Source organism: Lontra canadensis, unplaced genomic scaffold (genome assembly GCF_010015895.1).
Source record: "Lontra canadensis isolate GAN:19392208 unplaced genomic scaffold, GSC_riverotter_1.0 scaffold125, whole genome shotgun sequence".
Taxonomy (NCBI): Eukaryota; Metazoa; Chordata; class Mammalia; order Carnivora; family Mustelidae; genus Lontra; species Lontra canadensis.
Window position 1 is genome coordinate 238,741 of NW_022631119.1, and position 26,835 is coordinate 265,575.

The following is a 26,835-nucleotide window of genomic DNA, read 5'->3' on the forward strand; positions in this document are numbered from 1 at the left end:
CATGTGGGACTCGATCCCAGGACCCTGAGATCATGACCTGAGCCGAAGGCAGAGGCTCTAACCCACTGAGCCACCCAGGCACCCCTTGATCACTACATCTTTAGAGTAAGTCTTGAAGTGGTGTAGTGTCAACACTTTGTTCTTCTCCTGGATCTTTTGCCTGTCCACATAAACTTTATAATCACTTTGTCAATATCCACAAAATAACATTTTGGGATTCTGATTGGGATCGCATTGAATTCATAGAACAAGTTGGGAAGAACTGACATCTTGACAATATTGAGTCTTCTTATCCATGAACATGGAATAGATCTCCATTGATTTAATTCTTTGATTTTGTTCATCAGAGTTCTGTAGTTTTCCTCATATAGCTCTTACACATATTTTGTTAGATATATGCCTAAATATTTAATTTTGTGGGGTGGAATTTAAAATTCCACTTGTTTGGGGTGCCTGGGTGGCTCAGTTGGTTAAGCGTGTGCCTTCAGCTCAAATCATGATCCCAGGGTCCTGGGATTGAGCCTTGCATGGGGAAATCCCTGCTCAGCGGGGAGTCTGCTTCTCCCTCTGCCCCTCCCCCTGCTTGTGCTCCCTTTCTTTCTCTCTCTCTCTCAAAAAAATAAAATCTTGGGGCACCTGTCATTAAGTGTCTGCCTCCGGCTCAGGTCATGATCCCGGGGTTCTGGGATGGAGCCTTTCATCGGGCTCCCTGCTTTGCGGGAAGCCTGCTTCTCCCTCTACCCCTGCTTGTGTTCCCTCTCTCACTGTCTCTCTCTCTGTCAAATAAATAAAGTCTTTTTTTTTTAAAGATTTTATTTATTTATTTGACAGACAGAGATCACAGGTAGGCAGAGAGGCAGGCAGAGAGAGAGGAAGGGAAGCAGGCTCCCCGCTGAGCAGAGAGACCCATTCGGGGCTTGATCCCAGGACCCTGGGATCATGACCTGAGCCGAAGGCAGAGGCTTCAACCCACTGAGCCACCCAGGCGCCCCTAAATAAAGTCTTTTAAACATTTTTTTAAAATCTTTAAAAAAATTCCACTTGTTCATTGCTGGCATAGCAAAAATTGATTTTTGTATTTTATATTAATCTCATATTCTGCAGTCTTGCCAACTCTGCTGTTAGTTCCAGGAGTTTTTGTTGATTCTTTTGGATTTTCTATGTAGGTGCTAATGTCATGTGTTCATTAAGACAGGTTTGTTTCTTCCTTCCCAATCTTATACCTCTTATTTTGTTTTCTTGTCTTATTGCATGAGCTGGAAGTCCCAGGACAATGTTGAAAAGGAGTGGTGAGAGGGAAAGCCTGTGCCTTGTACCTGATCTTAGTGGAAAAACAGAACTTCTCATCATTAAGTATGATGTTAACTGTAGGGTTTTTGTAGATAGTCTTTGGCAAGCTGAGAAGTTCCCATCTATTTCTAATTTGCTGAGAGTTTTTACCATAAATGGCTATTGGATTTTGGTCAAATGCTTTTTCTGCCCCTATTGATATAGTCATGTGATTTTTTCTTTGTTAGCTTACTGATGTGATGAATTACATTAAATGATTTTTGAATAACGAAGTAGACTTGCACACCTGGGATAAATCCAACTTGGTGATGATGCATAATTCTTTCTATACATTGTCGGATTTAATTTGCTGATATTTGTTGAGGATTTTTACGTCTATGGTCATGAGAGATAGTGGTCTGTAGTTTTCTTTTCTTCTAAGTGTCATTATCTGGTTTTAGTATTAGGGTAATGCTAGCCTCACAGAATGAGTTAAGAAGTATTCCCTCTGCTTCTATCCTCTAAAAGAGGTTGTAGAGAATTGGTATAATTTTTTTCCTTAAAGGTTTGGTAGAATTCACTACTGAACCCATCTGGGCCTGAACTAATTACCTTAGTTACTATTCCAATTTCTTTATTACGTAAACACCTATTAGGATTGTCTGATTTTTCTTGTGTGACTTTTGCCTAATTGTGTCTTTTCAGGAATTAGTCCATTTCATTTCAAATTTGAAATTAGTCTATTTCATTTCAGGTGATGAAATTTGTGGAAATAGAGTTATTCATAATACTCCTTAACTATCTTTTTAATGTCAATAGAATATCTTTCATTTCTTTTTTTTAAGATTTTATTTATTTATCAGAGAGAGATCACAAGTAGGCAGAGTGGCAGGCAGAGGCAGAGAGAGGGGGAAGCAGGCCCCCTGCTGAGCAGAGAGCCCGATGTTGGACTCAATCCCAGGACCCTGGGATCACGATTTGAGCCAAAAGCAGAGGCTTAACCCACTGAGCCACACAGGTGCCCCTATCTTTCATTTCTGATACTAGTATTGGGTTATCTCTTTTTTTTCCTACTTAGCCTAGCTAGAGGCTTATCAATTTTACTGATTTTTAAAAAAAGAATTTATTTATTTGAGAAAGAGAAAGCATGAGTGGGGTAGGAGGGGCAGAGGGAGAAGGAGAGGCAAACTCCCTGCTGAGCAGGGAGCCCAACCCAGGGCCCGAACTCAGGACCCCAAGATCATGGCCTGATATGAAGGCAGATGCTTAACCGACTGAGCTGCCCAGGCATCCCTTAATTGATCCTTTTTAAAGAACAGTTTTTGGGTTCATTGATTTTTCACTGTAAATTTCCTGCTTTCAGTTTAATTGGTTTATGCTCTAATTGTCATTGTTTCTTTTCTTCTGCATACTTTGCATTTAATTTGCTCTTCTTCTATTTTCCTAAAGTGAAGGTTTAGATGATTGATTTTAGATCCTTCTTTTTTATAAATGCATTCATTGTTATAAATATCCCTCTAAGGACTTCTTTCGTTGTACCTGACAAATTTTGATTTCATATTTTAATTTCGTTAGGTTCAAAACATTTAAAAACTTCTCTTGAGATTTCTTCTTTGAACCATGTGTTATTTAGGAGTGTGTTGTTTAGGGGCACCTGGGTGGCTCAGTCAATTAAGTGTCTGACTCTTGATCTCAGCTCAGGTCTTGATATTGGGGTCGTGATTGTATAGTTTCTATTTTGTTTTTGTTTTTTTTTTAATTTGTTAAGGTGTGTTTTATGGCCTAGAATGTGCTGTCTTGGTAAATGTTTCATATGAATTTGAGAAGAATATTTATTCTGCTGTTATTGGAGGAAGTAGTCTGTAGATATCTATTACATTCAACTGACTGATGGTGGTGTTGTGTTCTACTATGTCCTTGTTAATTTTCTGCTTGCTGGATCTGTTTCTTTCTCATAGAGGGTGATGAAGTCTTCATGATAATGGACTCATCTACTTCTCTTTGCAGTTTTAATAGCTTTTGCCTAACATTTTTGGTGCTCTGGTGTTAGGCACATATATGTTAAGGGTTATTATATCTTCTTGGAGAATTAACCACTTTGTCATTATGAATGCCGCCTTTTACCCCTGATAACTTTTCTCACTGTGAAGTCTCCTCCATCTGAAGTTAATATAGCTAGTCTTGCTTTCTTTTGATTAGGGTTAGTATGGTCTATTTTTCCTCCACCCATTTACCTTTTTTTTTCTTTTAAGGAGAGAGAGGAGTAGGAGCAGAGGGAAAAAGAGAATCCTTTTGTCTTTTTTAAAGATTTTATTTATTTAATTGACAGAGAGAGACACAATAAGAGAGGAAACAGGAGCAAAGGAAGTGGGAGAGGGAGAAGCAGGCTTCCCGCTGAGCAGGGAGCCCGATGCGGGGCTCCATGTGGGGCTCGATCCCAGAACCCTGGGATCCTGACCTGAGCTGAAGGCAGACACTTAACAACTGAGCCACCAGGTGCCCCTGGAAAGAGAGAATATTAAGCAGGCTCCAAACCCAGCATAAAGCCTGGCATGGGGCTTGATCTCACAATCCTGAGATCATGACCTGATCTGAAATCAGGAGTCAACACTTATCTGACTGAGCCACCCAGTCTCCCCCATCCTTTTACATTTTTTTTTAAAAAGAGTGAGAGAGAGAACAAGTGAAAGTGGGGGGGAAGGGGCAGAGAGAGAACCTCAAGTAAACTCCCTGCTGAGTGTGGAACCTGACGAGGGGCTCGATCTCATGACCCTGAGATCGTGACCTGAGCCGAAATCCAGAGTCAGATGCTTAACCAACTGAGCCACCCAGACGCTCCTGCTTTTAATCTGAATGTGTCTTTATATCTAAAGTGAGTTTCTTGTAGACAATATATCATTGGGTCCTATTTTTTCATCCACTCTGACAATCTCTCTTTTAATTGGTACATTCAGACCATTCAAAGTGATTATTGATCTAGTTGGATGAATATCCGCCATATTTGTTACTGTTTCCTATTTGTTGCCTTTGGTTATTGTTCCTATTTTGGTCTTCCACTCTTCTAGCTTTTAAGGCTTTAACTGAGCATTCAATGTGATTCCATTTTCTCTCCTTTCTTAGGATATCAGATACACTTTTTTTTCTTTTCTCAGTGGTTGCCCAAGAATTTGCAACATACATTTGCCGTTAATCCAAGTCCACTTTCAAACAACACTATACCACTCCTGGGTAGTGTCAGTAACTTAAAATAACAAAATATTTCTAAGTCCTCCCTCATGTCCACTGTATTATTGCTGTCACTCATTATATATGTGTGTGTATATATATATACACATATACATATATAATATACACATAATCTTATGTTAATTATATAACATATAATATATTGCTCTTATAAGACTATATATCATATCAATCATATATAATACATTGTTGCTTTTTTTACATTATTGCTATTATTATTTTGAACAAACTTAGATCAATTAAGAATAAGAACAAAGTTTTTATTTTACCTTCACTTATTCCTTCTTTGGTGCTCTCCTTGCTTTGTGTAGATCTGAGTTTCTCACCTATATCATTTTCCTCCTCTCTAAAGAAAAGTTGGCATTTCTTGCAAGACAGATTATTGGTATCAAAGTATCCCCAATTTTTCTTTGTCTGAGAAAGTATTTGTCTTTCACTTTTGAAGGATAATTTCACAGGATACAAATTTCTAGGTTGGTGGAATTTTCCCCTCCTAATACTTTAAATATTTCACTATAGTCTCTTCTTGGTTGCATGGTTTCTGAGAGGGTGGATGTGATTCTTATCTTTGCTCCTTTATAGGCAAGACATGATTTTCCTCTAGCTGCTTTCAGCAATGTCCTTTTATCTTACATTTTCTGGATCTTGAAAATGATATGCCTAGGTATAGTGGGGTTTTGTTTGTTTGTTTGTTTGTTTGTTTGTTGCATTTATCCTGTTCCATGTTCTCTGGGCTTCCTAGATCTGAGGTTTGGCATTTGAAATTAATTTGGGGGGACTTCTCAATCATTATTGTTTCAAATATTTCTCTTCCATTCTATCATCTCCTTCTGGTATTTTCATTGTGCATATATTACACTGTTGTAGTTCTCCCCTGGTTCTGGCAAATTCTGTTTCATTTCTTTAAGTGTTTTTTTTTTCTGTTTGCTTTTCAGTTTTGAAGGTTTCTATTGATATATCCTCAAGCCCAGAGAGTCTCTCCTCAGACATGTCTAGTCTAATAATGAACACATCAAAGATACTCTTGATCTGTTATGGTGTTTTTGATCGCTAGCATTTCTGTTTGGTTCTATCTTCGAATTTCCATCTCTGCTTACATTGCATGCTGTCTACTACATTTCTTAGAGCCCTTAGCATATTAACCACAGGTGTTTAAGTTCCTGGTCTGATAATTCCAACATCCTTGGCACATCTGGGTCTGGTTTTGTTTTTAGGTTTGTGCTTTCTCTTCAAGCTATGTTTTCTGCCTCTTTGGATTGCATTTTTTTTTCTTGATATCCAGACATAACGTATTGGGTAAAAGGAACAGCTGTAAATAAGCCTTTAGTAACGTGATGCTACCATGTAGTGGGCAGAGAAGAAGTCTACAGTCCTATGACTACATCTCAGTCTTTCAGTGGGTCTCTGCCTCAGGCTTGTGAATGTCATGGGTGCTTTTCCGTCTGCACTTCCTCCCCCCCCACCCTGAGGTTAGGTGGGATTGGATGGCTAGAGCGGCTGGGAGCTGGGTATTTCCCTCCCTCTACGTGTACAGCTAGAGCTGGCAAGGGTTGAATATTTCCCTTTCCCCCAGGTCAAGTAGGCTTTGATAATGCTGCATGGAATATTTCAAAGCAATTCTTTACCCCCTCTTCCAGCCACTGTGAGGACCAGGTCTGCCACTGGAGATAACGCTAATATGAATGTGAGTGAGGGCCCCTCATGGCTGGGTTCCCCTGGAGTTTTTAACTCTCAACGTTATCCATGCTGCACCCCCAGCAACTTGTCTGTTACAGGTCAGGTTTCCCGATCCTGGGCCTGGTTCCCATGGAGGTCGCTGCTCTTGGATTTCTGCCCTATAATATGGGATTCTTTGTATTTGCTCATTTCTCCAATTTTGAGGACAGCAGTCATGAATCTAGGAAGAGTTGTTGATTTCTCAGTTTGCTTGGCTTTTAATTAGTTGTGCAAATGGAGCAGTGGCTTCCAAGCTTCTCGCATGGCAGCCCAAAAATCAGATGTCCTTCCCTCCTGTCATATTGCTTAGTCATATTTCATTGTGGGAATGTCTCATTTTACGTTCGTCAGTGGATGGATATTCTAATGGTTTCCATTTATTTTATTATTCCAAATAATACTGCTGTGAGTATCTATTTTCAAATTTTTGTGTGGACATGTTTTCATTTCTGTTAGGTGTACACTTAGAAGTGAAGCTGCTGGATCATATATGAATACATACGTTTTAACTTTTTGAGGAATTCCTGAACTGTGTTCCAAAGGAACGGCACCATTTGGATTCCCACCAGCCATGTGTGAGAGTTTGAGTCCTCCACATTCTCACCAACACTTGTTATTATCTGACTTTTTTACTGTAACATCCTAGTGGATATGGTGGATATGAAGTGTATCTCAATATGGTCTCTTTTTCCCCTTTAAGATTTTATTTATTTGAGAAAGAGACAGAACACGTGAGCTTGGGTGGAGGGAGGGGCAGAGGGAGAGGGAGAAGCAGACTCCCTGCCAAGCAGGGAGCCCAAACTGGGGCTGGATCCCAGGACCCCAATATCATGACATGAGCCAAAACCAGATGCTTAACAGACTGAGCCACCCAGGTGCCCCTCAATTTACAATTGATTTATATTTTCGTAATAGCTAATAATGTTGACCACATTTCCACGTGCTTAAAGCTTATTGGCATACTTCTTTGGAGAAATGCCTATTCCGATGTTTTGCCTATTTTAAAATCGGGTTGTTTCTTTTTTTTTATTGTTGAGTTTTGAGCGTTCTTTCTGTATTCTAGATACAAGTCTCATCTGATAAACGATTTCCAAAAGTTTTCTTCCACTGTGTGGGCTGTTTTGTCACCTTCCTGATAGTGCCCTCCAAAGGGCAAGGTTTTTAATTTTGATAATGCCCAGTTTCACATTGTTGCTGCTGCCGCCGCCTGTGCACATGGCATGGGAGCTGAGGAAACACTGTCTAACAGGAGTTCCCGGAGATTTACAACTATGTATGCATCTAAGAGGCTCGTGGTTTTAGTTCTCACATTGAGATCTTTGATCCATCTTGAGTTAGTCTTTGTAGATGGCGTGAGGCAACAGTCCAACTTCATTCTTTCGCAGTGGATTTTATTTGTCTCAACAGGATCTGTTGAAAAGACAAATCTCTCCATTTTTAATCACTTGGCCCCCTTGTTAAGGAAGCAAATGACCTAAAACATGAGGGCTTATTTCTGGATTCCCAACTCTGTTCCACCCATTCCTATGTCTGTTCTTAGGCCAGTAACTACTGTGTCTTGATTATGGTCACTTTTTTTTTAGGTGATAAGGTTTGAAATTGGGAATTGTGAGTACTCCACCTTCATTCTTTTCCAGGAGTATTTTGTCTATTTTGCTGTCCTTGAGCATGCATATAAGTTTTCGGATCAGCTTGTCTGTTTTGGAAAGGAGGTCAGCTGGGATCTTGAGGGGACACTGCTGACTCTGTCGATCATCTTGGAAGGTATTCTCATCTTGACAATAGTAAGCTAATAGCTAATCCTTGAATATGGGCTGCTTTCTCATGTCTCTGGGTCTTCTAAAATTTCTTCCAACAATGTTCTGTGATTTTCAGAGTGTAAGTTTTACACTTGTATTTTTAAATTAAATGTATTCCTATTCTGATGCCTTTAATGGAATTTTTTAGTGCTTTTTTTCCAGTTGTATAAAAAATGATTGATTTTTCGCTATTAATTCGTATTTTGTAACCTGCTGCACTCATTCAATCTCTCTCTTTTTTCAGATCCCATTTAAAATTCTGAGGGGACACAAGGACCTTGTGAGCTCCTGTAGCTTCTGTGTGGATGATACGAAGTTCCTCAGCTGTTCCCATGACAGTACCCTGAAGCTGTGGGTAGGTGGCCTGGTGTGGGTGGGATGAGAACGTCCCAGGAGGGGAGAGAAGCTGGGCCCCATCTTATGGAGAGTTTCCAGATGCTCAAGAATCCCAAAGACTTGGAAAGAACTTTCTGAGCAAAATGCAGAAGGAGAAGACAAGTGAGGGTTCAACCCTAGTGTCAAGCCCTTGGAGAGAGATGAATTTAAAGCACTTGCTGGCGGCCTGTTGATTTGGAAACAGTAGGAGTGGGGGATGGGGACCCCTGGCGGGACTCTGCCCCCTGCCCCACCTACTGTTGGACAGTTCCCACTGTGCCTGGGATCTCTGAACTGTGGCCTCTCTTTGGGTCTTCTTCTCATTTGGAAAATTCACTTCCATTCACAGGGTTGGTATGGCCAGGCCTAGGTGGTCACAGAGGACAGAAAAGTGGCCAGGCCGGGAACCTGTCCATGAGGGCTGGTTGGGAGGGGCAGGCTTGAGTATGGCTCAGTGCCCCAACGTCCCGGAAGCGGCACAAAGAACAGGGATGTGAGATGGTTAGATGAGGTTGCAGAGATGTGGCCACCGAGAACTCTTTCAAAGCCTCTGGGCATAGCCAGCAGGTGCTGGAAGTCCTCTCTGGGGGTATTGCTGGTCAGTGAGGAGGATGAGGGAGCGGGGATAGGGGATGGCATTGGCCCTCAGGGGCCAGGCCACAGATGACTGTGTGCCACCTCCACTGGCTTCTGGGGCAAGAGGGGATAGAAAGGAATCTAGGCTGGTTCCTGGGTTCTGGTGTGGGTAATCAGGTGAAGGATAGCTCCTCACCTTCCAGATGACCACACTGGTCATCTTCTGGGTCATCAGTGGGTACCAAGGCCAGGCAGATGAGGCAGGAGGGTTTGGGGATGGTCCAAGTTGTTCAGCTGTGTGACTCTGGCTGGTCACATGACCTCCTGGCCCTCCCTGAAACTCTCCTGGTCCAGCTCGTGCTGGGACTACCCCAGGGCCTGCCTGGCCCATGCCCGGCCCCAACAGGCATCCACTCCTCACCTTGGCTATGGCCCACGAGCTCCTTCTGGGAACACTTTCGGTTCCTCTGAGAGTCTTAAAGCCTTTCCCAACCCTCTGGGGAGACTGAGAAGCCAGGGGCGAGGGGCTCTGTGGGTTGTCATCACCCAGGTGAGGGGGAGAACAGCTTACAAGTGTGCATCGTGCTTAGCCAGCTCAGCCCCCCCCCCATTCTTCTCACCTTTTGAACTAGTGGAAGGACTCCCTTTTGGGCCCAAAGTCTCTAAAAGGGGAGATCTGCCTGTTCTGGGGCCAAAAGGTTCTTGTCTCTAAAAGGGGAGATCCACTTGTTTTCTCTTGTTGTCCCAAGATTAGAGACCATCCACTGAGATGTCCCTGGTTCTGCATAGTGGCCAGGTGCCTGGCCTGCACCAGTGTATCCAAGATACAGTCGCTTCAGCCTGTCCCAGTGTCCCAATACCAGCCTTGCTCATGGCCTTGCCTGCTTCTGCCAATTTCCCCAGGTCCCTCCCTGTGCCTCCCACCATGCCCCGACCTCTGGCCCCCACCAGAATCACCAGTTGTCTGCCTTGGCTAGCCCCACTGACACCTCCTCCAAGAAGTTCTCTTTCCTCTTCCTGGTTCTCTTTTCCTCACCTTTGCCCTTTGAATGGCTCCTCCCATGGCTCTCCCTGCCCCAGTGCCGCTGCCATTCCTGAGCCCTCTCTGCCATTGCCCGGTACACTGCCTTCTCCTGTTGCCAAAATGTCCCCCTGCTTCTCCCTCCTCTCCCCACTCCTGTCACCTCCCATCTCCTGTCCCTCCTCTTGAGCCCCATCCAGAACCCAAGCATCTGATTTAATCTTTCGGAAGCTCCCTTCATCCTCATTGTGGACCATTGTGAATAGTTTGCAAAGTCCATACATATATGAAGAAGCTGGGGGAAAAATCATTTCTTTTTGAGAGAGAGAGAAAGAGAGAGTGGGGGGACAGAGGGGCAGAGGGAGAGGGAGAGAGAGAATCTCAAGCAGATTCTGTGCTGAGTGCGGAGCCTGAAGTGGGGCTCAGTCTCACAATTGTGAGATCATGACCTGAGCCGAAACCAAGGGTCAGATGCTTAACCGACTGAGCCACACAGGTGCCCTGGGAAAAATCATTGTTAATCCAGTATCCCTCTAATGTATTGGCATGCCTCTTTCCAGTCATTAAGAAATAGCAACTTTGGTGGTTTTTCTCACAACTCAGAAGAAAAACAAGAGCCATCATTGCACAACCCTGGAGTTAAGTGCTACAAGAATGTTGGAATATAAGTTTATTTTTTTCTTGTTTCCACATGTATACCCATGTTTACGAAATTGAGACCATTAAGAAACACTGTTTATATAACCGTTTCAAACTTGAGCTGTGGGTATTGTCACATTTCCCTATTTTCCAACTATTTATTGGGGAAAAATAATTTAAACTTCATTTAAACTCTGACCACTCTCCTCCCCCCTCCCCCACCTTGAATTATCTGAGTCAATTATCTGAGTCCGCAGAGGGGTTCTTGCCTCCCAGTGCCAGGTGAAGAGGGCGCTTATTTACTTCAAGAAACATTCAGCACGAAACAGAGACATTTCCACTGCTCTGGATTTCCCTAACAAAATCTGGCTTGTTTGCCATCTGCCTCTCTCGGAAGGATTCTCTTCACAGCAGTGCACCTGTTCCAACAGGGTTCTCAGTCTGCGGGTGCTGTTCTTTGTCCTGGCCAGCAGGTGTCACTATCAAATGCTGAAGCTGCACATGGACCCTGCGGGGCACAGGGCTGCCCTTAGCCTGACCGGGGACTTTGCAAAGACGGGAGTCCCAGGCCCCACAGTGATCGTTTTTCTTGGTTCCATGTTTGTGCTAGAGTCACACACCAGCCAGGGAGGCTGGATCGATTGCACGCAGGCTGCCTAGACCCGTTCTCTCCTTCTGAACTAGTAGACTTGTGAGTCCAGGCTTACAGCTTGTCCTGTCCTGGTGAGGTCCTCTTTGGTCTCCTGCTGTCTCTCCGTGCCTCTGATTAGGGCCTGCTGGGTCCCCCATACACGATCCCCCACTGTTTCAGGTCTTAACGGAGAGGGGATTGAGGGCCTGGGTCTGTGCAGAATAGGGTTCACATAGCAGGTGTGAGACTGCCTGCAAGGCTGGTCTTGGCCGGCATCTGGGAGCCAGACTGGCCCATGGTGTCCTGCAATCCGCTAAGTGATAAAGAGAGCTCAGGGTACCCAGACTGTTGGCATAAGCCATAGTTTGTGCCGAGCACCTGCTTTCCTTCTGGGAGTCTGGATTTTGGTGTATGCTAGAGAATCCCCCCAAAACCCCGGGCCCCAAGGCTCAGGCATGTTTCCTAGATAGACGACACATCACATGTGTTACCGCAATGGGGTTGGTAAGTGGAGGAATTAGGCGTGTCCCGTGTGACCGACCCAGTGGGAGAGACTCTTAGAGGCTTGTCCTGGTCTCCGCCCCAGGCTCCTTCCCCTTTGCTGATTTTGCTTTGTGTCCTTTGCTGTAGTAAATCTTAGCTGTGAGTCTGACTATCTGCAGGGTCCTGTGGGGGTCCTGGAGAATCACTGAGCCTGGGGGTGGTCTTGGGGACCCCTGACATAGGGTTCTTTGCCCCCCAGCACGACTTGGGCTCTTTTTTTTTTTTTTTTCTTAAGGTTTTAGTTATTTCTTTGTCAGAGAGCGAGCGAGCACAAACAGAGAGAGCAGCAGGCAGAGGGAGGGAGCCCATGCAGGACTCAATTCCAGGACCCTGGGATCATGACCTGAGTTGAAGGCAGATGCTGAACCAACTGAGCCACCCAGGCGCCCCTTGACTTGGGCTCTCAACGCACAGTGGGCTCTGCCCGTCAGGAAGTACTGTCCCAGTCCTGCCCCCCACCAGCCCAGAGACTCCCGAGCTCTGTATTTTCACCCAGCAACCCACCACCTTTCTAGGAATTCATTGCTTTACCATTAATCTGTTTTTCACGGGGACTTTCCCCTGCAGCTTATCCTGAAAAGCTCCTGGCACGTTTCTAACTGAAAATATTTCACCTCTGCCACAACGGGTGCTTTTCACTTCGGCGCCCTTTTTCTTCTCTCCCTGTTCTCCAGTTACTGCCTGGCTTCGATCTCATCGTATTCTCCAACTGCCGGCTTGCTAATCGTGGCTGGCACCCACCGTTGGCATGCTGAAACTCATTTAACTGCTCCCTTGGGGTGGCCCGGGCCGGTGTACCCGCCATCCCCTCTAACGCCCGATGAACTTTTTCCACACGAGTCTTTGACCACAGTTCTGCCTATTAGGAGAGACCACGCAGAGTAGCCCTGCTGGGTCAAAGGGTGTGAACTTTTAACAAGTTCTTGAAATGTCTTGTGAGATTCTGCCAAGCCCCTTGGGCCAGTAGAGATGGAGGAAATTGTCTCCGGCCCTGCCCCCCAGAGGGGCTGTTTGGGTCTTGTGCCTGTGGAGGGGGTGTTCTCCAGGGACACCATGGGCGGGGGTGATGGGCAGGGTGCCCTTGCTGCTCTGGGGAGAAGCTGGAAAGTTCTTTTGCCCTTTGGAGCGGGGTGCGGGGCATGGGACCAGGGGCTGTCCCACTTTGCTGTTGTGGACAAGCTCAGGGCTGCTGTCGAGCTCAGTGCACGACGTCCACCAGCAGCTCAGCGACCTCATTCTCTCTCTCCCTCTCTCCCGTTGGTTTGAGGATGCTGTGGATGGCTTCGTCATTCGGGATTTCGATCATAAGCCCAAAGCTCCTGTCTTGGAGTGCAGCGTGACGGCTGACAGCAGAAGGTGACCTTTCCCTCGTCTGGCGCTGGACAGGTGGAGTGAGGGCGCAAGCCCGTGTGCAGCACGCCAGGGACGCTGCTCTGTCCTCTTGGCAGCTACGTTCCCCCTCTCCCACCTCTGTCGCCACAGTTCCCGTGTTCTGCTGTGAGGGTCCAGGGGATATGGCCACTCTTGGAAAAAGTACTGAAAAGACAGTGTGTGTGGTGGCTCAGACAAAGCCAGTCTGCGTTTCCCTCACAGAGGTGCTTTTCCGTGGTCACACCCGTGGCCCGCTGAAGCTTCAGGGGGCCATGAGGACTGAGTCCTAGGTGGCATCTCACAGGGAAAACGGAGGCCAGGACACAAGATGGCCTTTAAAATACAAGGGGCTGGGATGCCTGGGTGGCTCAGTTGGTTAAGTGTCTGCTCAGGTCGTGATCCCAGGGTCCTGGGATCGAGTACCGCTTCGGGCTCCTTGCTCGGCGGGGAGCCTGCTTCTCCCTCTGTCTGCCACTTGCCCTGCTTTTGTTCGCTCATGCCCTCTCTCTTTCTCTGACAAATAAATAAATATAATCATTTTTAAAAAATGAATAAAACACAAGGTACTGTTTAAAAAAAGATTTTATTCATATGGTTGACAGAGACAGAGAGTGAGAGAAGGCAGGCAGAGGGAGAAGCAGGTTCCCTGCTGAGCAGGAAGCCCGATGTGGGACTTGATCCTAGGACTCTGGGATCATGACCTGAGCCAAAGGGAGATGCTTAGCTGACTAAGCCACCCAGTGTCCCAAGGGGCTTGCTTTAAAATAGATTTGCTTGTACCCTGGGCAGCAGCTACAAAGCCAGTAAAAACTCGCATGGGAATCCATCTTCCACAGGGCACACGGATTGTCACAGAAACATGCAACGGGAGAGAGGTACATGTATATTAGTATGGACAAAGGTACATTTATGTTATGTTGCTAAATGTCCAAGAAAACATTTTAGAATGAAGTGAGCTGTCAGAGTGTTTCTGTAAAAAGACAGCCCCGTGAGCAGAGAAGGAAAGGGGTGGTCCGTGGTAGGTGTCCCCTCAGAAGAAGACCGTCATCCACGGGAGAGAAGACACAGTCCCTTTAATGCCCTGAAGATGGAGGAACGTATCTGGGTGGCTGAGGGACTGAGGAAGAGTGTACAGTGCCTGGCGTGGGGTTCCATCTGGTTCCAGGGAGGTCATGGAAGGGGCTCAGGGAACATCTTGAGAAAGATTCAGGCATTACTTGCAATCTTGGTCCGAAGTTACATTTTCTATGAAGAATTTTCTATGTATTTTCTTTTTTTCATAGAGCTCATAGCTATAACTGTCTGGGTCATTTTCTTGGCAGAATTATCACAGCGTCCTACGACAAAGCGGTGAAGGCTTGGGACCTTGAGACAGGCAAGCTGCTGGTGAGTGTGGCCCACCCAGCATGGCAGCACAGCTCCTTGACTGGGCCTGGGAGGGACTCCTTGGGGGGTGGAGGCTGGGATGGGATGGGAAACCAGTCTTTCAGAAAACGAGAATTTTCTCAGGGATACCAGGTGATGCCGGGGGGCGGGGGGAGCGCATTGGGGAAGGAAAGCTTCTTGGGGCAGGCAGAGGAGGGCTTTTGCTGGAAGGATGGGAAGGGTTTGGATACACAAGGAGGGGGAGTGGGGGAGAATGGGGCATGGCATTCCAGGCTAAGGGGACTGTGCAGGAAATGTCTCTCTCTCCCATGGGGGTGTTGGGATTTGATGGGGCCAGAAGTAGAGCTGAGGCCATGGGACAAAGGCCACGTGGTGAAAACACGAGTGTTCTGGGGAGCTTGGATGGGCCGCCATCCATCCATCCGAACCAGCCTGAGACTCCCTCCCTCTCTGTCCGGTGCCCCTGCAGCCCCGCCCTGCCAAAGGGGCTCCCCGGGGAGCTTGTCACCTTCCCTTTGCCCCCTGTTTCTTCTCCGTGCAAAGATCCACTTAGATTCACCGTAAACATTCCAGACATTATAGTTGATATCTTGACATCTCTTCTCCTTTGTCCGCACACATTTCCAGGTGAACAGGTGAGTATGTTGTTAGCAAAGTGTCATCACTCTGTGCATACCTTCTGGATCTTGACTTTTTTTTTCCCTCAAAAATAAATGGTGGGTAAGGACACACTGACGTCATCATTTCTCATGGACGCGTGGATTCCATGGCGTGGATAAGTCAGGCTGTGTTGCACTATTCCGTGGTATAGGACACTAAGGCTGTTTTTACATTTCTCTATCATAAGCGACACTACGAAGGGGAAACTTGGTGTGTAATTTTTTATACACACGATGCAATACTTTTAAGGAAATAGAGCTGGATTTTACTGCTAATTTGGTGTAGAAACATGGCCTTTTAAAAATTATCCTCTGGACATGTGTGCCAGCTCCTCTCCACTGCACTGGAGGGGCACTCACTATCTTACCAGCCAGACAGCATGGTTTTTAAAACATTTTAGCCACTTGGGTTGGTGGAAAAATGAGTCTAGCGTTGATCACTCCCAGCTTGGAGCGTTTATTCCAAATGTTTGTTTCTTCTCTTGTATATTTCCTGCTCTTGTCTCCAGCCAGTTTTGCTGTTTGAGATGCTTTTCTTTTGCTTCTTTAAACATCTTGTTAGTGCTTTGATTTATTCTTGGTGCACCAGCAATCTGTGCCACTTGCCAACTAACTGAATTAGTTATCCACCCCTGTTTGACAAATTAGCCTGAAACTTAGCAGCTTGAAACAACAAATGCTTATTATCTCCCACTTTCTGACAGAAATCTAGGAGCAGCTTAGCTGGGTGGTTCTGGTTCAGGTTTCTTATGAGGTCACAGTTCAGAGGTCACCAGGGGTTACAGTCATCTGAAGGCTCAACTGGGGCCGAAGGCTCCCCTTCCAAGATGGCGCCTTCACATGGTTTTGGTCAGGAGCCCTCAGTCGCTCTCCCCGGTAGGGCTGCTTGAGCGTCCTCAGGACATGGCAGTTCACTCCCCCAGAGTGAGCGATCCAAGACAGAGCAAGGGGGAAGGCATGGTTTCCTTTATGACCTGGTCCCACACTGTCACTTCTGCCATATTCTATTTATTGGACATGAGTCCAGCCCAGGCTCAGGGGGTGGGGAATTAGGCTCTACCTTTTGGAAGGAAGACTGTCAGAGAATTTGTGGGTGTATTTTATAACTGTCATGGTGGCAATACCATCATTTGTAATGTACAGAGGGGACCTCCTTTCCTAGAATGTTGAGTGGCTCATTGTCCCCTTCTTGAGGTTTGCTGCCAGCCTCTCCTGGAGGAATGTAAGAGGCCTGAGGGGCTGGGCTGTGGTGTCTTGTCAATGGTGCGAGGCACAGAACAGACACTTAATAAACACTTGCCTACCCCACTGAGTAGGACAAATGTTGGCCATTAGGAGAGCCTTGTGGCCAGTTCCACTAGATGCTGTACCTATCCTTGTCCATCTGTCCTGGACACAAAGTCATTAATTACATTGATTAATTTAATTAATTAAAACCAACCCAAATTTAAAATTCACTTCCTTATTTGCACCAGCCCATTGCAAGTACCCCATGGCCCCGTGTGGCCAGAGACTAGTTAATGTATTGGACAGTGCATCGATGGAACATTTTCTGTCATCCAAGAAAGTTCTACTGGACCGAGGGGCTAGAGAGAAAATCACCTTTTGATTGTTGCCCTATTCAGTGGAAGATCAATTACGAAACCTTCATAGCCTCCTGCAAGGTTTCTCCTGATGGCAAATATGTGGTCTCAGCCTTGGACGTGGACCGGGCCATCTGTATAATGGATGCAGAAAACGCCACCACCGTGTCATACATCAAAAGTGAGTTTGCAGGGGCGCTGTGCTCTGTTCTGTCTGCTGTGGTACCAGCCACTTGTCTCCTGACCAACAGTGGCTTTCAGTGGCCCTATTTGTTGAGGCTGTAATGAGCCACCTGATGAGAGATGGGACCCTCACTGACATAACACCAGCGGCTAAGACCTGGCCTGAGTCTCATCGGTTCAGGCTAATGACAGAATTAGCCCCAAGCTTGTCATAGATGAAACAGTGTTCTGGTCCAGTGCCACGTGGACAGTTAAAGCCGAGCCTTTCCTTGAATGGAGGCTCAGCCTTCATAACATTTTTACCTGTATTTTTCAATTATAAAGATAATACGTATCAGATGCCAGTTTTCTGGTTGTGATATAGTACGGCAGTTATACAAGCTGTTTCTATTGGGAGAAACTGGGTGATGGGCACACAGGATCTCCCTTTCTTATTCCTGACAACAGCATGCATATTGACGGTTATCTCAAAGTAAAATAATAAAAAAAATGTAATCATCGTAACAAATGTGATAAGCATATAAAGTTAAGAAGTGAAAGGCTGCTCTCTGCGTCCTGTCTCCTTCGCTGGGGTGTCTGATCTTAACAACACATTGCTGGGTGGCCTTCCTGACCTTACAGGAGTGTTCACACACCCCACACCTACTTCCCATATGTACCTTGTGTTTCTGTTGGCTGAGCATGGACCTGGCACGTGGGCGCTGTCCCCTGGCTATACCTCTCTCCATCCTGGGTCACTTCATCCTCTTCCTGTCCTCAGCCTCCAGCTTCTAGCTGCACACCTCGTTTCTCCATGCTGTGTCCCACCTTCAGGCCTTCGCACCTGCCGTTCCTTCTTCTGGAGGCCCTCTTCCCATTCTGGTTCCCCCGCTAACTTTTAAGGTCCCTTCTCAACCTTTCAGGGCCGGGCCAGCCTTAGCCCGGCACACGGTCGGCACCTGGGAAATGTTTGTGTGAGTGTAGAGTGTCTTGTGAAACAAGAATTGTGTTTGTGTGATATGGTCGCTGCCTCCGGGGAGGCCGGTGGAATGCTAGGTAATGACTTGCTTTCCCTGTGCCTCAGATCATCACAACCGGTCTCTCACAGCATGCTGCTTTGACCCTGACAGCCAGAAGGTGGCTTCTGTCTCACTGGACAAAAGCATCAAGATCTGGGATCTTACATCCCGGGCCACGCTGCTTACCATCACCAAGTGAGGAGGGGCCCAATCCTGCAGCTGGGAGGTGGGCCCGAGTCCCCATTCATGCCCTCCTGGATTTGGCCTACACACCTTAGGCCTGCGATCGGGTGTCCACATGGGGCATCCCCAGCTTGGCCAAGGGTGCTCAGAGGAGGCTGGAGATGGAGAAAGGGAAGGAGGGAGGCGGGGGCGGTGGGCATCACTAGCTGTGGCTTGTGAGTGGGGACAGGACTCAGGTGCATTTGTTTCCATATGAGCCAACTCTGGGAAACACGGTGCAGAGCTCCCCCACCTCCCTCCCAAATGTGATTTTCGAGCATCTTCTGTAGAAGGGGAAAATCTGATCATTTAGGGCGCGTGAGAGTTTCCTGGCAGGTGGCCCCCACCAGGTGGGGGCCACATCCTCTCCAGCAGACCCTGGAAGGCAGGGTCCCAGAATGTATACATGCCCCATCACCCTGCCAGCTTCACTCAGTGACGAGTGCTGCGGGCCTGGAACAGGCTGTCCCTTGGGGATCTGGCCAGGGGTTAAGAGTGTGCAGGTTTGTATCCTCTGTGACTTTGGACCTTAGATTCCTCACCTGCAAACTGAGCAGAGGTGAGGTCTGAGCAGGACGGCACATGCAGGTCCTCAGCACGGGCCCCACAGTGTGTGCTCAGCACATGCTCTGTTACTGAGAGGGACTCTCAGGGATACGTGGGTCGGGGGTGCCATGGGCCACTTCCCTGGGGCAGTGAGGCTTGTGGGGAGCGAAGGTGGCTGAGGTTCCTGCTGTGGGCATCACAGCCCACTGCATTCTGTTTTCCCCATGGGGATGGAAAGAGAAATGAGCAAAATGTTTATTGGTATTTTTGATCAACCCAATTGTATGATTTTGGGAGGGGAGAATGTAGATTTTGGCAAGAAAAGATAAAGGAAGAGATTAAGAGCCCCCCATACAGAGCAGCCCACACTTGATGTCACGCTCTGCTGTCTACGTCCTTAAATTCTTAGTTTATGAACAAGGGGCCTTGCATGTTTTTATTCCAAAAGTATGTAAATTACTTTTCAAAAATGTAAAATGTGCAACACAGTACAAAATTAAAAAGGAACAAAAGGGTCTCTAGTGAAAAATTGCTCTTACCTATCTCTCATTCACTTTCTATCTACCCATTTATATCTACCCATTCACTTTCCCCTTCCCTCCTTCCTGCCTGTCTTTCATTCTCTTGACAGCCTTATTGAGATATAATTCACAGTCAGAGAATGCACTCGTTTCAAGTGTACAGTTAAGTGGTTTTGGGGAATATCACATTTTAAAAATTGTGGTAAAACTATATATAACATAAAAATTTCATTTGAGCCATTTTTTAAAAAGATTTATTTATTTTAGAGAGATGTGGCAGGGAGGAGCAGAGGGAGAGGGAGAGAGAGGAGGGGGGAGGGGCAGAAGGAGCTGGCGGGGTAGCGGGGGAGGTGGGGTGTGAGAGAATCTCAAGTAGGCTCCATGACCAGTGCAAGCCCCAGGCAGGGCTCGATCTTGCAACACTGACATCATCACCTGAGCTGAAATCAAGAGTCTGGCACTTAACTGACTGGGCCACCCAGGCACCCCTCCCATTCATTCCTAAAGGGTATTTTTGCCAGATATAAAAATCGGCGTTGATGGGTTTTTTTTCTTTCTTTTTTTTCTTTCATCATTTGAAATCTTTCCTGTCACTTTCTTCTCATCTTCATGGTTTCTTTTCTTTTTTCTTTTTTTTTTTTTATTTATTTGACAGACAGAGATCACAAGCAGGCAGAGAGGCAGGCAGAGAAAGAGGGGGAAGCAGGCTCCCTGCTGAGCAGAGAGCCTGATGTGGGGCTTGATCCCAGGACCTCGGGATCATGAGCTGAGCCGAAGGCAGCGGCTTAACCCACTGAGCCACCCAGGCGCCCCTTCACAGTTTCTGATGAAGAATCTCCTGCCGTTCAAGTTATATTTCCCTTTTGCTGCTTTCAAGATTTCTTTCTTTGTATTAAGTTTTCAGAAGTTTAACTAAGTATTTATTTAATTTCATTTTTTAAAAGTAATTTCTACCCCCGGCAGGGGGCTTGAACTCATGACCTAGAGATCAAGTATTGCATTTGAAGTTTAATTATGATGTGTCAGGGGATAGATTTCTTTGGGTTTGTCCTACTCATTTAGCTTGTTGAATCTGTGGGTTTATTTCTTTTGGAAAATTTGGTAAAATTTCAGATATAATCTCTTTGATTCCTTTTTCAGTGCTTACCCCCTTTTCCCTCTGGAACTCTGATGACACAAATTTTCAATCTTTTGTTATAGTCCCACAAGTCTCTCAAGCTGTTTCCTTTTCCCTCCTTCCAGTCTATTTTTTGGACTGTTTAATTTATATTGTCTGTCTCCATATTCACTGACTCTTTTTCTCTGTCCTTTTCATTGAATTTTTAATTTTTAATTTCCTATTTTTCAGTTCTAAAGTTTCCATGTGGCTCTTTGTCACATCTTCGATTTCCTCGCAGAGGCTTTCTATCTTTTCATTTGCTTCAAGCATGATTATAATTGTCCATAGAAGCATTTTTATGGTGGCCACTTAAAAATCCTTGTCAGATAATTCTAATGTCTGTGTCATCTCACTGTTGAGCATCTATTGATTATCTTCTCATTCGCAATGACATATTCCTGGCTCTTAGCATGATGAGTGATTTCCTGTTGTGTTGTGGATGTTGTGTGTATTAATTATATTAGAAAACTCTCAGTCCTAAAATCTTGTTCTAGCAGGCCATCTCAGTAGAGTCTGGCAAGGATGGCAGTCTAGGCTTACTTCTTGGATCTTGCTGGCAGGGGTGGGGATGGGATGCAGGTTTTCCTGAGATGTTTGGCTGGAATAAAGTGGGTCATGGCTACAAGTTTTCTGTCTTGCTCAGCTATCTATCTGGCTAGAAAGAACAGGCTTTTCTTGAGGGTCTTTTTATGGTCCCCATTGTTTCTTGGGTTATAGGCTTTCCTGGTATTCAGTACAGGATAGGTGAAGAAAATAAAACCCTAGGAACACACAGCGTGCCTTCTTGGGTACCAAGATGTCATGCTGGTCTGCATTCTTATCCCCATCTTTCCCAGTCTCCTCTTTGCTTTATAAATGCCCAGGATTGTTAGTTGTACTTAGCAGGAGGAATAGGGAAAAGTGCATTAATTCCATCCTGCCCAGACATAAGTGCAAGCACTTTCCCCAAACTGTTGTTAAGTACCATAATCTTTTATGAGAAATGGAATTTCTATTTTCCTGGAAAATAGAGATAGCCCTGGTTTAAATCCCAAACACTGTGTTTGGATTCTGGCAAAAGCTTTTTACCCATCTCCAGTATATGCTGGGATGGCTCTTAGCCTAACAGCCACAGGGATTTGGAAAGTATGACTTTCCTAACCTTGGGAAGTTGACATTTCTTCTCCTTTGCACTTAGTCTGTGCACTACAAAGAACGAAAGCTCTGGCCTGAGCTCTAGAAAAAACAGTTTTGTTCAAGCTTTCCTTCAAGTAAAATGACTGATTTTATGATCCAGGCCACTGCTCATCTATGTTCATAGGTATTCTTGAAAACTGTTTATAATGGAAGATGAAATTCATGGGGGAAATACTTGGAGGATCACAAAGAAAACAAAAACAGACAAATTCTGACAGATTAAAAAAAAAAGACATAAAAATTGAGAATGGAGGGCGCTTGGGTGGCTCAGTGGTTAAAGCCTCTGCCTTCAGTTCAGGTCATGATCCCAGGGTGCTGGGATCGAGCCCCATGTCGGGCTCTCTGCTCTGCGGGGAGCCTCCTTCTTCCTCTCTCTCTGCCTGCCTCTCTGCCTACTTGTGATCTCGGTCTGTCAAATAAATAAAGTCTTTTAAAAAAAATTGAGAATGGATAAGTAAAAACTTAACTAAATGCACAGCATTCAAATATGCTTTAATGACTGAAGACAGATGAAGGGAGAGGGAGAGAAAAGACAAGGGCACTGGGAGAAGGTGGTAAGAGAGGGATGGGGGAAGGAGGGGCTTCCAGGTCTTGGGGTGAAAGGAGGTGGAGCGTGAGCAGGAGAAACCCATTTTGAAAGTGTGACCCAGGATGAGACCCTAAGGGCTGTTTTTCTGTTGACCACTGCTAATAGATTTTCTGATGCCCCTTTCCCTCAAGTCTCAGGTAGCTCTAAGTAGTGCAGTGGTTCTTAACCAGGGGCAGTTTTGACCCCCAGTGGACGATTTGCCAATATCTGGAGATATTTTTAGTTGTCGTAGCTGAGTGTAGGTGCTGCCGGCATCTGGTAGACGCTGCTCAACATCCTACAGTGTATGGGACAACCCCCTACCACAAAGAATTGTGGGTAGCACAAATGCCAGTGTTGCCATGATCGAGAAATCCTAGAATATTGCATAGTCAGAGCAATTAAGATCTGGACCTTGATAATACATATACAATGGAATCTTACTCAGCCGTCAAAAAGAAAGAAATCTTGCCATTTGTGATGACATGGATGGAGCTAGAGTGTATTATGCTAAGTGAGATAAGTCAGTCTGAGAAAGACAAATACCTTATGATTTCACTCATATGTGGAATGTAGGAATCAAAACAGATGAGCAAAGGGGAAGAGGGGAAAAAGAGAGAGGAAAGAGGGACTCAAATGGTAAGAGACTGTTAACAAACTGAGGGTTGATAGAGGGAGGTGAGTGGGGGGTGGACCAAATGGGTGATGGACATAAAGGAGGACCCTTGCTGTGCTGAGCACTGGGTGTTGTATGTAAGTAATGAACCACCAGATTCTGCTCCTGAAACCAATATTACACTATATTTTAATTAACTAGAATTTAAATTTTTATAAAATGGGGGGAAAAAAGATTTGGACCATGGTAGGCAGTGATCAAAGGAATGATGTCCATTAGGTCATAGGGGACCAGGTCAGCTCCAGTGCCCCTCACCTCAGCTCTGTTCCCAGATTCTCCAGGCATGAGGTGCTGATGTGTGCACCCTCCCATCTGTGTTTCAGGGCACATTCCGGTGCAATCTCAAACTGCTGTTTTACCTTCAGTGGCCATTTCCTGTGTACGAGCTCCTGGGATAAAACCTTAAAAATATGGAATGTCCATACGGGGGAGTTTCGGAACTCTGGAGCCTGTGTGACTCTGATGAAGGGCCATGAAGGTTCTGTGAGCTCCTGCCACTTTTCCAGAGATAGTGAGTAATGAACACATAGAAAGATTTCACACCTGTGGGAGTGCTGGGTTAGATCTTGTGTTCCATTCCCCTGGGCTTGCCATCATAAAGAGAGGCAATTCCTCACCAATGGTGAGGGTGGATTTGTTTTCTATGAGAACACACAAGCCAGGAGGGACATTAATAGGCAGAAGTTTGCAAGTAGCAGAGACTCAGCTTAACGTGGCTTAGCAGCCAAAGATATTTACTAGCCCCTGGAATGGGGAAGTCCAAGAGCAGATCTCACTTCAGGTGTGGCTGGGTCCAGACACTCAAGACAGTGCTGTTAGGGAGCCAGTCCTGGCGAAAGAGAGACCCTTCTTTTCCTTGGTACTAGTGCAAGTCCCAGGACAGTGCTTCATTGGCTCAGCTTGGGACACACGCCTACCTCAGAACCAATCACTTTACCAGAGGATGAAAGGCTCTGATTGGCTAGGTTTGAGTGACTTGCCCACCCCTCTGAACTAGAGGTCGGAGTCAGTACCCTCCAACCAGAGGGAATGAGAGGATTGTGTGGGGTGTTTCCTCATGGGAAGTGAGGGCATTGTTGACAAATGAAGGGGCACAGATGCCAATATAGATGATGACAGGAAGTGGCCTCAGGCCACTAGCCTCAGTGAGGGAAGTGACAGTCCATGGCTTTCCTCCTCCATTCTCCTGGGAAGTGGGGCTTGCTCTGTGTGTGTGTTTCAGGGGCCCCCAGCCAGTACAGAAACAATCAGAGCCTGGCTTGCGAAATGCTAGAGTGTTTTTGAACAACTTTACCTCTTCACAAGCAGTCTCTGTGAGTTAGACCCCATTAGGGGGCATCCCACCAGTTTCTGTCCTTGTATTTTTGGGGTTCAGAGTTGCATACTGGCCATTATCCTTATTCACACGTTCCGCATTTGTGAATTACCATACTGGATAAAATTTATTCGTAACCCTAAAATCAGCATTTGTGGCACTTTTGTGATGTGGCAGGGGCTGTGGACACATGCAGGGCAGCGAAGAGTGTTGAGTTGGCCTACCCACACACTCCTAGCTGTGGTTGAACAAGGCGGCCCTCTGCCTTCTTGTTCCAGTTCCCTTTCTGGCAAGTGTCCATTTTGCGGGCCCTTGAGTGCCCAGTTATTTTGCATTTGGTGGACTTGGTTGGAAACTCTGTTCTTTAAAGAGCCCCCAAGCACAGGGCCGGAGTGCTTGCTGTCCGGTGCTCCTCAGCACGAGAAGGTGGTGACACGGCTTACAGGGAAAGCACAAGTGTTGGATAAGCCGGGTTCAGGCGTCAGCTCCTGCACTGATGGCTGTGGATTTAACGTTGATGAATAAACACTGTGTGTCAACTACAGTGTGTTGTTAGAAGGAGATCTAAAACGAGGTTATGTATTGATCGATTAATGAAAAGTTGGGACCAGAGAGGCTCCTAGGAACCTCACCCTATAGGTCCCCTAGGAGAAATTGTTCACCATTGTCTAATTCAACATCTGTGGTGGCTTTATGGAACGTCACTGCTGTGAATAATGAAAATAGACTGTAACTGGCTGGGGGTCATCGAGCCACCCTAGGAAGGGGTTGGAGTGTCCTTGGACTGAACCATGGTATCACCACACCAATGCAACCTCAGCCCGCTTTGACCTTGCTGAAAGGGGGAGCACTTGGCAGGGGGAAGATGACCCCCCCTTCTCTGAAATGGTATCATTTTGTGTTGTAGCCTCTGTTCTCGTATCTGGAGGGTTCGACAGGACTGTGGCTATCTGGGATGTAGGAGAAGGCTACCGGAAGCTCTCCTTGAAGGTACCGATGTCAACATCAGATAGAGGGTCCATGCTGGGTGCTGGGTGCTGGGGATACAGTAGGTGAGACAGACCTAGATGTCCCCATTGGAGCTGACACCTCTGTGGGCAAGAACAGACAGGAAACCAACAAGCAGATCATTAACCATGATGAGTGAAACAGAGAAATCACAACAGGGTGATGTGAAAGAGATAGACCCCAAGGACTAACCCACAATGGTTGGGCAGGGAGGGCTTCTTGGAGAAGGTGGCATTTGACCTGAGAACTTGAAGGCGAGGAAAGACTGGGTGAATGAGGAATGCAGGGAGGGCATTCTAGGCAGAGGGAACAACAAATGCAAAAACTCAGAGGTGGAAAAGTGTCTAAGAACAGTAGAAATTACTCTGCAGAAAGATGAATGCCATAATGAGGCCTGCACAGATAGCTCTGGGCTCTAGAATGGTGGGTCTCTGAGTGCTTTTGCCTACAAGTTAGAGGAGACTCGACTCATAGTGTCTCTATGATGAGGGGATGGATTGTCCCAACTTGGCAGGAACCCAGAGAGGTTAGGCAGTCCCAGGACTGGCTACAGCAGCACCTCCGTGCCAAGTACCCCCTACCCCAAGATTCCCGCAGCCTCCCTGGTCTTGTGATCTCACAGTTTGGCTGTGAAAGCTTGGCTTGCATCCATACATCTTGGTCCCTCAAGCTCCCATCCTTTGTTACGCACAGCAGTTTCACTTCTCTCCTACTCTCCTTCCTCCTACCATACCACACTTGCTCGCCTTCCATCTCTTTCCCTAAGGTTAAAGAATGGTCCAGATGCTGACGCAGAGCCCTGACGTCATTAAGCATCTCTCTCCTCTGAGCTCCTTTTTACCTGAGGAAAATAACCCCCCATTTGCTCAGGCCACAGGGCATAGGTTTGCGGCGACTCGAAGCAAAATCCCCCTCTTCAGGAGGACCTCCGAGTGGTTATTTCCTAGAACAGAGAAGGCAAAGGAAAGCCTGCAAGAGGTGCTCTGGGGCCAGCTGGGAGTATAGTCACTCTTCTTCCATCCTGCTCAACACTGGAGTTCTGTTTTAAAGAGCGCCGTGCCGTCACGCACACGTGCATTGACACCCCTTACGCTTCGTGTTACATGTCACGGGTGACGTCCGGAAAGCGCAATCAGTTGCTCTTAAACGCAGGCATCCCTGGGATCCTGACTTTGCCTTTTTGTCTTTGTTGTGCTTACCAAGGTTTTTTCCTCTAGGTGCTTGTTAAAATTCTATTTTTCTTCAGGGCCATAGTGACTGGGTGACAGACGTTGCCATTAGCAACAACAAGAAATGGGTCCTGTCTGCTTCAAAGGTAAAAGTGGCCAGTCTCTGAGTGACTTCCAGTCTCTCCCACGCTCAGAACTGGTGTTCACGGAAGTGTTACTGTCAAGCTAAGTTCCTGGGCTGCCTCAGTCTGGGCCCCGCCGCCGCCCCTCCCCCACCCCCAGCCACGCCAGGCCATCCTCAATGCAGGGAGGTGGCCGGGACCATGGGAAGCAGGTCCTTATGTCTGCTTAAGTGGGGAGTTGCCAGGGATTTCTGTGTCTGCGACCATTGACATTGAGCTTTGTTGGAGCAAGGGCCTGCCCAGACCAGTGAGTGATGGAGCCAACAGGGGGCCTTTGGGGGGAAGACGTCAAGCTCAT

General features: G+C 46.4%; 1 protein-coding gene across 1 annotated transcript in view; it reads left to right on the forward strand.

Annotated features, from left to right (window-relative positions):
- WDR88 (WD repeat domain 88) overlaps positions 1-26,835 on the forward strand; it is a 44,817-nt gene that overhangs the window by 5,011 nt on the left and 12,971 nt on the right. Inside the window, exons 2-9 of the mRNA XM_032841957.1 lie at positions 8,275-8,385; positions 13,083-13,171; positions 14,509-14,572; positions 16,857-16,995; positions 18,061-18,190; positions 23,187-23,374; positions 25,086-25,168; positions 26,433-26,501. Coding sequence (XP_032697848.1) covers positions 8,275-8,385; positions 13,083-13,171; positions 14,509-14,572; positions 16,857-16,995; positions 18,061-18,190; positions 23,187-23,374; positions 25,086-25,168; positions 26,433-26,501 — 873 coding nt within the window. The remainder of the gene's footprint in view (positions 1-8,274; positions 8,386-13,082; positions 13,172-14,508; positions 14,573-16,856; positions 16,996-18,060; positions 18,191-23,186; positions 23,375-25,085; positions 25,169-26,432; positions 26,502-26,835) is intronic.